A 13,347-nucleotide genomic window follows, 5' to 3' on the forward strand; every position below is an offset into this window, starting at 1 on the left:
ACTCCAGCTCCCATTGACACCAGCCAGCATGGCCAATGGCAAGAGATAGCAGGAGTCTTACTCCAACACCATCTGGAGGAAACCACTTTGGCTGCCCCTTGTGTAGACAATACTGACCATGGGTCTGCCTCCAATATAAAGGCAACATCCTACATTCCATTTCCTGTTTTCCTAGGTCTTTCATCCTACCAGCATATAGCGAACCTAACTTCCAGGAACCTGCCCTTTGGCACCAACTGAACAACATCAGTTAGCCACTCCCTACTGAGAGGCAATATGCCAGCAAGTATTAGTTTCTAGGATGGATTTGGGAGAAATTCAACTCAGTTCACATTTAAAGGCGAACTTACTTAATTCACACTTTTGGAAACAATATGAGAATCAAAACACAGCCATCCTTTGAAATTTGCACTTCTTCGAATTCCGCAGTGCAGTTCTCCAGCCAAGTAATATGTGCAAAAAATGCATCTATTAGAAAGGTGTGTGCATACATGCACATAAATAACTGACACAGATGCACTATATTTGAAAAAAGTGTGTATTAGAGGAAAATGCATATGAAAATGTGAGCATTAGGAGAAATTTGCACTAAAATGCAAAATAATTTTAATGAGCACATTTTTAAAAAATGCAAACCAATTTGAAAATGTAGAGAACTGAACTTAAGATTGGAAAAATGAGAAATGGGGAGAAACCAAACTTGACAGATTTGCCCATCTCTAGTTACCAGAGAACTGTTCTCCCTTTCATGTCCTGCTTATGAGATTCCCTAGGCATCTAGGTGGTCAATGTTGGAAACAACAGGCTGTATTAGATAAGCTTGAAGGTCTAATACAGCAAAGCCATTCTCCAAATGTGCAGGGAGGCTTCCTGTGGGGAATGGAAAACTTTCCTAGAATCAATAGAAGCTGCCTTATATCCAGTGAGGCTGATTTGTACATCTAGGCCAGTATTGTCTATTTTGACTAGCAGTGGCTCTCCAGAGTCTCAGGCAAAGGATCTTTCCTGTGATCTCTTCCCTGATCCATGACAAGCTAGAGGATCCACACATTGAACCTGAGACCTTCAGCATTCAGAACATGCACACCTACCACCGATGTGCAGGCTGGAATGTGATCGTAGTCATGAGGCTGCAATTTTAAGCACAGAATCTGACATGCATCGTTAATAATGGGCAAAGCAATCTTAACAGCAATGAATGAAACAGAAAGATGAAGTGGGCAATTCTTACCATAAAAATAAGGGGAGGGGAACCCCAACAAACCAGTACTTTGAAAATATGCAGACTGGTTCTCACTTTTGTGGAAAAGGCAAATTCACCACTTATTGCAGCTTGTTTCAATTTAACATCCCTGAAAATGCAAAGTCAACCTGTGCCCATCAGCTTTGGCCATTTTACCTTTGGGTCATACAGCTTCAGCTGTGAATCTCTCTTCTGGGCACAGTAGAGTAAACGAGAAAATATTTTTTCCCCTATCATGAAGGAAGCCAGTCTGAGAATCCCATCCTGCATGCACTTGAGCGAAGCCAGTTGAGACGGAAGTGCTCTTCATTCCCTTCACAGGCAGAAACATGCCACACAGTCACGGAAGAAATGCTAACCTCTCTTTGCCTCGGCCACAAGGGATGCAGGTCTTTACAGAGTCAACATTATCCATCCTAATAAAAATGTCATAAGTCAGCCGGTTTGAATTCCCCTCTCTTCAGCATCAGGCATCAAGAATTATAATCGACTTTCAAATGCTTAACTCAGGCAGGTGAAAGGAAAACTTAACAATGTGAACTCCTGGCAGTTTAGCATTCAAGGGCCTTCAATCACATCTAAACTTAGCAGTGAAAAGACCTTCACACAAAAGATGGAACGGTCTTGTTCTCTCTGTCGCTCCTCAGGGCAGGACTAAGCCAATGGGTGGAAATTGCAGGGAGGCAGGTTGGGATAAACTCTTTTTTTAGGGCAAGATCTGTTTGACAGTGGAACATACTGCCTGTGGAGATGCAGGCTGCCCCTTTGCTGGAGGTCTCTAAGCAACGGCTGCACAACCATCTGTCAGAAGTGCTTAGTTGCACCCATCATTGTCGATCCTGCACTGACCACCAACATCCCTTCTGACTCTAAAAGGGTACTTCCACAAAGCACATTTAAAGCACATTACTTTCCCCAAAGAATCCTGGGAACTCTAGTTTATGCCTTACAGAGCTACAATTTCCAGCACTCTTTTAATCAAGATTTACCAGACAGAGGGACACATGTGAAAGCATCAGACAAGTATCTTTTGGATCCTGGTAGGGTGCAGTTAATCACTAAAACCTTTTTTTTTTTTTACACTGACTGACAAAACAGAATTGCTAAATTCTGACAGAAAAATGTTTCCGCTTCGGCCTTTGCAAGTTGCTTGATAAAATATAACGATGTTTCCAAGAATTACTGAATTCTGAGCTAACGCTGGAGTTCCCTGGGAAACAGCAGATCCAGTTTAAATGCAAAACTAATATGGGGCATTGTGTGGACAAGCTTGCATGCACAATTAGTTCCAACTCCACAATAAACTGTCTTGCAGAAGCCCACAAATTCTACGATCCCATGGAAACCAAAAAATAAATAAAAATTGGATGAACTCTTTCTTACAAGTAGATGCAGGAACAAAGTCATTTCAGTGTTCTGAACACACAAACCCTTCCTCTCCAATCCCCTCACCTGCTCACCTGGTTTCCTGCCCAACTGGCATACTGTTGGCAGTGGTAATAGCGCCATAAATCCTAGGGCAGCTGCACAGAGTGGGACACAAGAAGCCCCCTTACCTCTACCACTCCCATGCCTCTGCTGCTGGAGGACCCACTGAATGCATATTATAGGCGGACACTTCTTTTCAAGAGCTTTAAAAGTGAGCAGATTTCTGGAGGCTTCAAATTTTTTTATCCTTAAATTGCACTCCAATTTACAAATGGAAGCTGCTCTTTGCTTACCCCAACTTACGGCAGAGTGACTCCTCCCCGCTAGTCCCACATGTCATAGAATCAAGGGACCACAAGGGTCATCTAATCCAACCTCCTGCAATGCAGAAATTTTTTTGCTCAACATGGGGCTCAAACCCACAAGCCTGATATTAAGAGTCTCATGCCATACTGACTGAGCTATCCTGAGCTATAGACAAGAGAGATGCAAAGACCAGTGCAGAAGGATTCAATTTTCAACACAGGAGTCAGGGGATAAGTAGCTGCTGCTTCTTGATCCATACCCTGCCATGCCCCTGAAATGAGCTGTACTCTTAGTGGGGCATCTGTATTTCTGGAGATTTATTTGGGGGTGCTGGGAGCCTAGCTGCAGTGGATTGGACATTCAATGGAACAGCAGTTCCACCCCATCCCAACTCTCCTCAGGTGGACTTCTGTGGGTTAGGATTGCTTTGCCCATTTATCTCACCAACTAGTAAAGCTTTTACTATTACACTGATAATGCAAGTCCTGTCAATCTCCTGGGTTGGCTCTCGACACATCAAAGAAGCATTTCAGTTAAAGGCATTGTAAACTTTTTATGAGAAATTGGGTTGGCAGAAACAGAACTCTACAGCGCCTTCTGGTGTCACAGTGTTATAATGCATATACAATGCCTATAAAGCGCTTTCTCTTTGCCAATGTAACTGAGTCCCTGGAGATCACATGCCATTGGCAGCAGAAGCAAAGCTGTACAATCATCTCTTGGTACGGCAAAACTGGCTCAAACTGGCTGCAGTCTTTATTTTAATCTCTGTTGCCTATTCTTTCATTTCCCTTTTCTCTCTGCCCACTAAAAGGAGGTGTTGCCATTTAAAGGTAATCCCTTCCCTGCCCTCTGTGAAATGAGGATTTGCCCTGGTGCGGAGAGGGTTAGAAAAAGCCAGAAGTGTGAAGAGGAAGGGTGTTAATGTGTCTCCGAATTTGTTAACTGACCTCAGATTCTCTCTCTCTCTCTCTCTCTCTCTCTCTCTCTCTCTCTCACACACACACACACACACACACACACACACCTTTTCTCTTTTCATCCAAACAGCCCTGATCTTCTGGAGAGAAACAGAAGGAATAAGCTAAGCAACAGCAGAGGCAGTCAACAGCATGGCTGTGATTCTAATGACACCATATCCAGCTGTTACAATCATGGAAATTGCTCCTAGCATTTAACTGCTGTAGCCCAGTTCACACATTATGATCTTCCACGCTTGAGGACTGCCCATGTAGAAAAACAATAATAATTCTGGGAAGCTGCTATAGTATGGTGGCTAAGAACGTAAGTGAGAAAACTCCCTGTTCAAGTCTCAACTCAGTCAAAAATTCATTATGTGGTGTTACACAAGCCGATCGTTCCCAGACTCAGAATCCGAACCCAAATAATTGGGAAAACAATTTCCTGGTTCAGGAGTTTGGTAAAATGGGTGTTCAGTACCCATTTCCTAGAATGTGTCTATCCAGTCCCACAATGATGTCCAAGTATGTGAAGAACATGCAATAATGCATGACAGGTCTATGAATGCCAATACATGGATGGCATGCATAGCAGCTAACCCACATGAGAATGAGGGTCCCAGGACAGCTGAAACTGACCTATCTCATAACAGTGCTGTAAAGATAACAAAGATAATAATGTGAAGTTATCTGACCAGCCAATAGAGTGTTTAGCAATATCATCATTCCACTGTGATTTGATGCACAAGGCTCATTACCCAGTGCAGGTTCAAGGAATGAGATTTTGGCTGATGAGGACAATCATTAGGAGCCAATTTCATATATCTAAGAATAATAATAATCAGCAAACCAAATCACCAGCACCCATCTGAGTACTAAAAATGTTGCAAGAGTTTTCACGATAAATCACACAGCACCGAAAAGGTCATTGAGTCCCAGCCTTGAGCTATTGATCATCCGTACAAAGCATCTCTAAAATTGCTGATGAGAAAGCAAATGCATTAACTTCCTTGGTTATGAAATTTAATTGTAATTGTAAATGCTGTTTGCATTTGTTTCTTGCTTGAAGCTAAAGGACCTAAAGCTGTGAGGTTAAACACCCTAATGTGAATTCCAGTATCTTGTGAAATCTGAAAACACTCTCAAATCTAGTGCTTTTTCCACTAGATAGACATTTTAAACTTTATTGTAGATACACACATCAGTACACAGTCCAAGACAAACACCTTAAGTTCAGGGATTTCAACAGATGTGTGAATTGATCCTTTGCACTCAAAAGTAAGTCCCATTGATTACAGTACTTCCAAATAAGTTTTCACAGAACTGCAGCCTAAGGCTGCAATCCTAACACACCAGCAGGTGTGTCATATTGGACACAGTTGGCCTTACTTCTGAGTAAACATGCTTGAAAGATTTCACTCTTACACGCACTTCAGTCTGAAATCATATGCACGTTTGCATGGAAGGAAGTCCTACTACTGAGTAAATATGTTTAGGATTATACTGTAACTCTTGTTTTGAATTGTAACCTAAGACAACAGTTTGCATTTCATAGGACAGCGGTTGCCATACTCCCCACCAACCATGGACCGCTTGAAAATCACTGGAGGACCACTTAATAATTTTTCTAGCTTTTGTAGCAATTGTAATGCACTGTGCTAGATGCTGTATGATTTTAAATTGTACTTTTATTGCTTCCTTTACTTCAGATAGACTGCATTTTATTTTACTACATTTTCAATTCCATAGGATTTGAATGGTAATACAATAAAATGTAATAGAAGAAACGAAGAAGCGCAAAAAAGGAACCCAATTAAAAATCAATAGCAACATTTAATGTGATGGATCTGCTGCCTCTTGTCATCAACTGCAAATTCACTGACACACCACAGACCATCTGAATGTTAGACCACCATGTAGCTCCACAGACCACAATTTCCAAACCCCTCTCATAGCAGACTTCACCCATTCAAAAACCTCACCTGTGACTGAAATCACATCTATTTCTCCTGTGCTGGGAATATAAAACCGTGTTTGTCACTAACATATAGCAAAAGTAACTGGCATTTAAACTTATTGCCATAGCTAAATTGGGGTAATAGAAAGTTATTCTCATTAATGTACTCATAGCATCTTCAACATATTACTCCCGATACTGAACATATTTACTAGGAAGAAAAGTACAGCGGTACCTCGGGTTAAGAGCTTAATTCATTCTGGGGGTCCGTTCTTAACCTGAAACTGTTCTTAACCTGAAGCACCACTTTAGCTAATGGGGCCTCCCACTGCCACCACACCGCTGCTGCGAGATTTCTGTTCTCATCCTGAAGCAAAGTTCTTAACCCGAGGTACTATTTCCGGGTTAGCGGAGTCTGTAACTTGAAGCGTCTGTAACCTGAAGCGTCTGTAACCCGAGGTACCACTGTATTGCTTACTCTATTGGAATTTATGGGGCTATTTCCAAATAAATGCCCTACTCCTATAAAGAAAATCTATGGCATTCTGGGGCTTTTAGTTGAAAAAGAGCACTATGAGTGAACGTCACAGAGTATTATAAAATTATGTGTCTAAAAAGTGGGAAAGGTTTTTCGCACTCTGATAGCTTATTTAACTGATGCCTTTTTTAAAAAAAAGTATTAAAAATTGTGTGTGAACACGTTTTCTCACAAAATATGTACTTCTGAATGCACATTCTGAGTTTGCTTTTCTGAACATATCTTATCTCAAAAGTAACATATTATATGCATTTTGGCATCACAAAAAAATTGGAGAATTGCAAAAGTCACCGGAAAAGTGCATTCTGATCTGCACATTCATCCTTGAGTTGTAGATCAGGTCAACTGATACTGGAATTCACAAAGAAGGAATTCCTCAAGCATCCCTGTTCACAGTGCTAAAATCCAGGGGGATCCAATGAAGTTGCACAATGGGAGATTTGGGACAAACAATAGGAAATCTTCACACACTCACCACCCAAAGACGTGGTGATAGCCATTGGCTTAGGCAGCTTTGAAAGGAATCTGACACACTGATGGAAGGCAAGCCTAGCAATGACTATTAGCCACTAGAAAAGGGATCACAACTCAGGGATACAGCACACATTTTGCAATCAGAAAACCTCAGGTTCAAGTCTTGGCATTTCTTGTTAAAACAATTTGGAGCCTCACAGATGTAGTCCAACAGCAGCTCCCATTTATCCCTGACATTTGACCATGCTGGCCTGGGCTATTGAGAACTAAAGTCCCAGAACACCAGGAAAGCACCATCAAAAAGGCAACACATACCATACATCCATCACGTTGGCCAGCCCTGGGTTAAAAGAATCAGGTAGCAGGTGATCAGGAAGACCTTGGACAGAGACCCTGGAGAGCCCACTGCCAGTCAAAGTACAAAGTGGAGAACCAGAGTCGGAAAAAGAAGTCCACATGTCCCCTTGTCCACTGCTGGAAGCTGATTGCAGATGCTGCTTTCTTATCAGGGATGCAATCAACATCAAGCCTTAGTTAGATGAGGCAGTCTTTGCATTGCATAGAAACAATTCAGAAAGGTTTTGTTTTTGACCTCGGATGTGTCAGCCTCGGACCTGTGAACTGGACCACCAGCTCCTCTCACTAGCACATATGTGCACCAATGATGTCGAGGAAACAAACATACTGGAGCAATCCAACTCTGACCAGCTTGTGTCACACAAGGTGCCACAATAGCTGTCACAACACAAGTTTGGCTGTTGCAACAACACCTACAAGAATGGCTACAAAGTCTGATTACAGTGCTCACGTACTTAGGATCAAGCTGCCAATCATTTTAAATCTGAAACAATTCCACTGAACCGCTTTTTAAGCACATCTAGGCTGCAGATTCAGAAGGGAAGGTGCCCTTAGCATTTAACAACAAGCTAAACTCTTGCCCCACAAGGCAGACAGAAATGACCAAAGTGCAACCCTAAAGAGTAACTCATAGGAACCTTGTGCCGGAAGTTCTCACCTGCAACCTCATCTTACGAACAGTTGGGTCGATCAGCCTAGGCCCATTTATTTCGGTGTGCCTAGCTCTGCATATGATAGGGCTATGGATTGGGCTGGAGTGATATAGCGATGGATAAATACAGTTTAATCTGAAGAATGCAGGCCAGAGTGCTGAAGTAGATAAGATGCTGGGAAATATGCATTCAACATTTTGATTAAAAAACTGAAATCCAACCTGGCAGGGACTTTAAATAGGATGTTTGTGTGCACGTGTTGGAGGTGCTGCTTAGAATCATAAAATCATAGAATTGAAGAGTTGGAAAGGACCCTAAGGGTCATGTAGTCCAACCTCATGCAATGTGGGAATTTCAGCTAAAGCATCCATAATTGATGGCCATCCAGCCTCTGCTTAAAAACCTCCAAGGAAGGAGAGATCAGCTGTCAGGGGCTCAGGAGCAGAGGCACAGGGGAGAGAGGAAATTGAGAGGGAAGGGGAAGAATCGGAAGGCAGCGTAGGGGAGTATGACAGTGGCCCGAGAGATTCCATGAGCTTCTCCAGCGAATCAGAAGATTCCCAGAAGGGGGCACCGATGGCCAGGGCAAGGGGGGTCCCAGGGGGGACGCACCAAAAGCAAGGGGCCAGCGGGGACTCCCAAAGCAGCAGCGAGAGATCAGGGCCAGCTCCCCCACCAGAGCGTAGTGGGGGGGAAGAGTCTCATGCTTCAGCGCCAGCGTCTCCTCCAGCGGGGGGAGAAGATGAGTCAGGGCTGACCACGCCTCTGTTGGAGAGTGAGGGAACGGAGGGGAGGTCAGGCCCAGCTAGCCCCCCGAAGGGGGAAGCAGTGAAAGGAGCAGTGTAACGGTCAGGAGGAAGGTTGCCGGCTGGGCGCGGGCGCCAAGTTCAAATGTACAGGCGCGCGGCACAGCAGAAAACCCGGATGGGGAACCAGGTCCTAAAGCCCGCCGGAGGCAGGGGGAAGACTCAGGGGAGTCAGCGTCAGAAGAGTCCAGAAAGGACAAGACCCCAGCGGACAGGCGGACCCAGAGGAGGAAGGAGCAGAGGAAGAGGTGGAGCAGGGCTAGAGTCTTAAACTGGTGCCCGGGGGGAGGAGATTCAGACGGAGCTTCAGCGGTCTAGAGTTCAAGACGTAGAGCTGCGCGCCGCGGCTTTGAAATCGAAACTGAACTACAATAAAGACTTTTGTATATAACGAGAACTGGCGTTGGTCCTTTGTGAGCTGGGACCTAGGGCAGCTCTGACATCAGCTTTTACCATTTAAAGTTCTTCCTGATGTTTAGTCTGGATCTCCTTTCTTGTAACTTGAAGCCATAGAGTCCTACCTTCTGGAGCAGGAGAAAACAAGCTTGCTCCATCTTGCATGTGACAGCCCTTTAGACAGTTGAAGATGGCTATCCTATCTCCTCTTAGTCTCCTCTTATCTAGACTAAACATACCCAACTCCCACAACTGTTCCTCATAAGGCTTGTTTTCCAGACCCTTGGTTACCTTAACCATTTTTACCCCTTGGGCTACTTTTTCCAGTCAAAATTGACCCAACTGTTTTTCCACCTGCAGACAGAAAGATGTTGTTGTTGTTGTTTAGTCATTTAGTCGTGTCCGACTCTTCGTAACCCCATGGACCAGAGCATGCCAGGCACTTCTGTCTTCCACTCCCACTCCACTTGCACTCCTTCTACCATGGGTAGAAAAGCAGGTGTATGGGGGACAATTCTAATTGGAAAAAAGTCTTTTGGCATCTTGTTCTCATAAAACTTCAATGTATTCTCCTTCTACAGAGATCACTTGAAAATATTTTACAAACACACACACACACACAAACCAGGTAGGAACTGCTGGAACTATCACCAAAATCTGCTTTCATGTATACACAAAAAGCAGATATGTACTGCTGAAACTATCACTAAGATTGGCTTCCATTTCAAAACCAATCACTTGCTCCTGATATTTGAGGGATAATGTTAACCTAGTCAGTCTCTCAACATAACACCACAAAAAGCAACTTAATCTAGACAATGCGCAACAGCTTTTCCTTTGAAAGTCCTTCTGCCTTGCAGCCAAGCCTCTTTGCCCATTAATACAGCACATTATGCAATAAAAAAATTACATAGCTGTTGCAGGAGTTTTTTATATAAAAAAATGAAACACAGGGTGAAATTTATTCAATGAAGTGAAGATTACTGTAGCCAAAACAATGTCCACCAACTGTGAATAACTTTAAAGTGTGTCACAGTTAATTGGTTCATTGCTCAGCTGTTAAAGAAGTGATAGTTATATGCACCATAAACTTTATTGAATATTTCCCCCCCCCCCCTTATTTCAATTATCTACAGCATTAACACAGAAAATTGCAAACAGTGTTAAGGTATTGCAGCCTTGCCTTCGCTGCTGTCATTACTTCCTTTTACTTTTGCTGATGGTTGACACGGGATCTGAATTTCCATGGGCATTGCACTACAAACATTACTCATTCCTGACTGTGCTCTCTTCTACACCCACGCCTCTCAAAACACTTACTTTCTGTTCTGGTGATCCACCTCCCTCTACACCTGTCGAAAATAACCCTGCATATATTCAGAGCAAGAGCAAGGAAAGGCAAAACAAGCAAGAGCAGAGCCCTTGATCAATGAGCCTCTGATGACGAATCATCGCCCCACAGAACACCTGTTTCCAGACCAATATTTCTTCCAAAAGAAGCCTCAAGGCATCAACACTATCTTCAAAGGGGAAAAAAGGAGGGGGGAGAATTCTTAACTTACTGAATACAGGCTGGTTTGGAATCAATAGAGAGTCAAAAGAAAATAAGCTGCTTCAACTTACTCATACCTTTTGGATCCTCCGACGTAGGTGAAGGTAAAAGTGGAATCTGCGTATCTGAAATCTGAAACACAAAAGAGCTGTGTTGTTGCTGAACGCTTATTGTTCGTTTTGTGCATGACGCCTGGCGTGTGAACTTGCCTCTCGTGTTCAGCCCACCCCCAGCCAGCCACCAATATGGGCACAGGGATTAGTCTGAAGTGGGGGGGGGGGTTGGAGACAGAAATAATGTTACAGCAGGAACCCCCCCTCCCCTCCCTGCAACAAGTGCTGCCTCGGTACTATGGCAACGGAAAGAATTTCCATTGTCAGTAAAGGCAACAGGCAGCAACAATCCAGACTGCTAAACGCATATTAAACATTGCAAGTAATGATCATAGAGGAAAGCAACAAGCCAAATATTGAGGAGGGAGAGATGGGGTGGAGAGAGAGAGAGATCACAAAAAGGAAGACAGCCCAGCTCTGGACATCTGTAGATAATAATCTCTCAAGTTCCACCCTGGAAGAAGCCTTCTTCTATGCCACCATCAGCCTGCTCTCCGTGCACATAAAATATGGGCACAGTTTTCTGTTGGGGTTTTTTAAAAAATATATATTTTTGTTTTTGTTTAGCTCTGCTGATCACACACACCAAAAAACAAAACAGGGGGAGACTCTTGCGAAATCAATCAGATGGCAGATCTGACCAAATAGATCAAAAGGCAACCTAACTGAGGAAAGCATCCAGCGCTTGAGGTTCAACTCCCACATCACTTAGGTGCCCCACAGAGCGTTAGTGTTGTGTGTGCGTGTCTGTATGTGCCGGGGTGGGGGTAAGGAGGGAGAGATCCTTGCAAGCGTTCAGGGGGGGAAAGATCAGCGTTGTTCTCACAGAGAACTGTCAACAGAGAATCGTGATGCCATTTGGAGGGGGGGAGGCGACACCAAAAGAACACCTCCCCCCCAAAAAAAAAACAACACACGCCCGAAAGCATTTCATGGGCGCGGGAGTGGGGGGCATCGAGGAAGAACCAAGAGCAGCGGCTGGCAAACTCACCTGCAAACAGGCAGTCCTTTTCCGCCTTGCACTTTTGGATCACAATGTCAATATCCTTCTGAATCCTCTCTTGCCTTGAACACATCCCCATGAACTAAATCCCTGGGGGAGGAAAAAAATTAAAAAAGGGGGGAAAAAGAGCAGCCTTCGGATTTCCAACCCCGCCGCCGCCACCTCCTCCTCCACCACCACCACCTCCCTCGCTCGCTCGTTGGCTTCCTTCCTTCCTTCTCTGCCAGTGTTAAGAGGCAGTTAAAAGATGGAAACCTCCGAGGAAGGATGGGGAGTTAGCGGGGAAAGAAAAACAGCCAGAAGGCGAGGGGGGAAAGGTCTTCCTCCTCCTTGTTTGCTCCCCACCCCGGAGGAAAGGTCGATGTTGCATGCCCAGATGCGCTCGCCCAGATGTGCAGAGCTATGTCCTCCTCCTCCTCTTCTTCCTTCTCCTCCTCCCGGCTTCGACAATAGATCCGAGAGTCAGGGGGTCGAGAGGGATCCTGGCGCTCGGGGAACCGCGGGGGGAAGGCAGCCAGGCGGCAGCAGCAGCACCACCCGGGAGATCGAGGCAGAGCCCACCGAATCGGAACCGGAGGCTTCACATCCCGGCTCCCCTCCGCCACCGCGGGGCGGGAGAGATGTTGACAAGGAGGAAAGCAGGAGGAGGAGGAGGAGGAGGAGGCGAAAGGAGAGCAGTCCCCAAGAAGCCTCGGCGGCGGCGGCGGCAGCTGGAAGCGGCAGGCGGGCGAGCGAGGCTCTTCCCCCGTCGGCATCCACCCGCGCGCGCACAGTGGCGGCTCCCCGAGAGGCCGACACTTCTGCAGCGACGCCAAGCCGCAAACCCCTCCCCTCGCCGCCGCTCCCAGCCCAGACACTCCGCCCGCCACACGTACTGTTGCTCGCCGACGCCGGAGCCGGTGGAGGCGGAGGAGCAGCAGGAGGAGGCGGAGAGGTCTCCAGGCGAGCGGCCGCCGCGCTCCCCTGCCAGGCGGCTCTTCCCGGGAGAGGTGGCTCCCTTGGGGAGCGGCCAGAGGAAGAGGAGGAGGGCGCGGGGCAAAAAAGGCTCCGTTGCGCGCGAGTCCCGCCAGCTCCTGCGCTGCCCTTTTAGGATACTGGGTTAGGTTAGGCCTCGGCTCGGCCAAGCGAGGGGGGTTGGGGCGGGAGGGGACGGACCTGTGGCCCTTCAGGGGCTGCTGGCCTGCAACGCCCGTCGTCCCTGACCATTGGGCTCTTGAGAGTTGGAGTGTGGCATCGTCTGGAAGTCCAGCTCCCAGGGGCTGAGGTCCTCCAATAAAAGATTTGAGGGGGCTGCCTCCCCCAGTTGATGGACATTCAGATGGTGTGCACCATCATGTGATCGATAATACGGGGCGGGGCTTAGCTGAGCCCCCCAATATTTTTTTCGAGTTAACATCCCTGCATATACCTGTGTAAGGTATCCTTGTCCTGGCTTGATGTCTGACCTGTGAGATCAGGGTTTGAATCCCCACTCAGCCATGACGCTTCCTGGGTGGTCTCATTGTTCAGTTTGTTCAGCTTTACCTGCCTCACAGGGTTGTTGTGAGGATAGCTCAGTTGGT

At 45.8% G+C, this 13,347-nt stretch overlaps 1 protein-coding gene across 9 annotated transcripts in view; it reads right to left on the reverse strand.

Annotated features, from left to right (window-relative positions):
- Nucleotides 1–12,755, reverse strand: part of PARP8 (poly(ADP-ribose) polymerase family member 8) — a 157,875-nt gene extending 145,120 nt beyond the window's left edge. For 3 of the 9 annotated variants that reach the window (XM_083703459.1, XM_083703462.1, XM_083703457.1), the window contains exons 1-2: nt 11,774–12,583; nt 10,741–10,801 (exon numbers count right to left, since the gene is read on the reverse strand). In XM_083703459.1, the coding sequence (XP_083559585.1) occupies nt 10,741–10,801; nt 11,774–11,864 (152 nt within the window). In that variant the 5' untranslated portion in view covers nt 11,865–12,583. Of the gene's footprint in view, nt 1–10,740; nt 10,802–11,773; nt 12,618–12,660 lie in introns of those variants that run through there. The other 6 variants (XM_083703461.1, XM_083703460.1, XM_083703458.1 and 3 more) reach the window with 5 other exon arrangements.
- Nucleotides 12,756–13,347: the final 592 nt, after the last annotated feature.

The sequence above is a fragment of the Podarcis gaigeae genome (genome assembly GCF_964106915.1).
Source record: "Podarcis gaigeae genome assembly, chromosome: 11".
NCBI lineage: Eukaryota > Metazoa > Chordata > Lepidosauria > Squamata > Lacertidae > Podarcis > Podarcis gaigeae.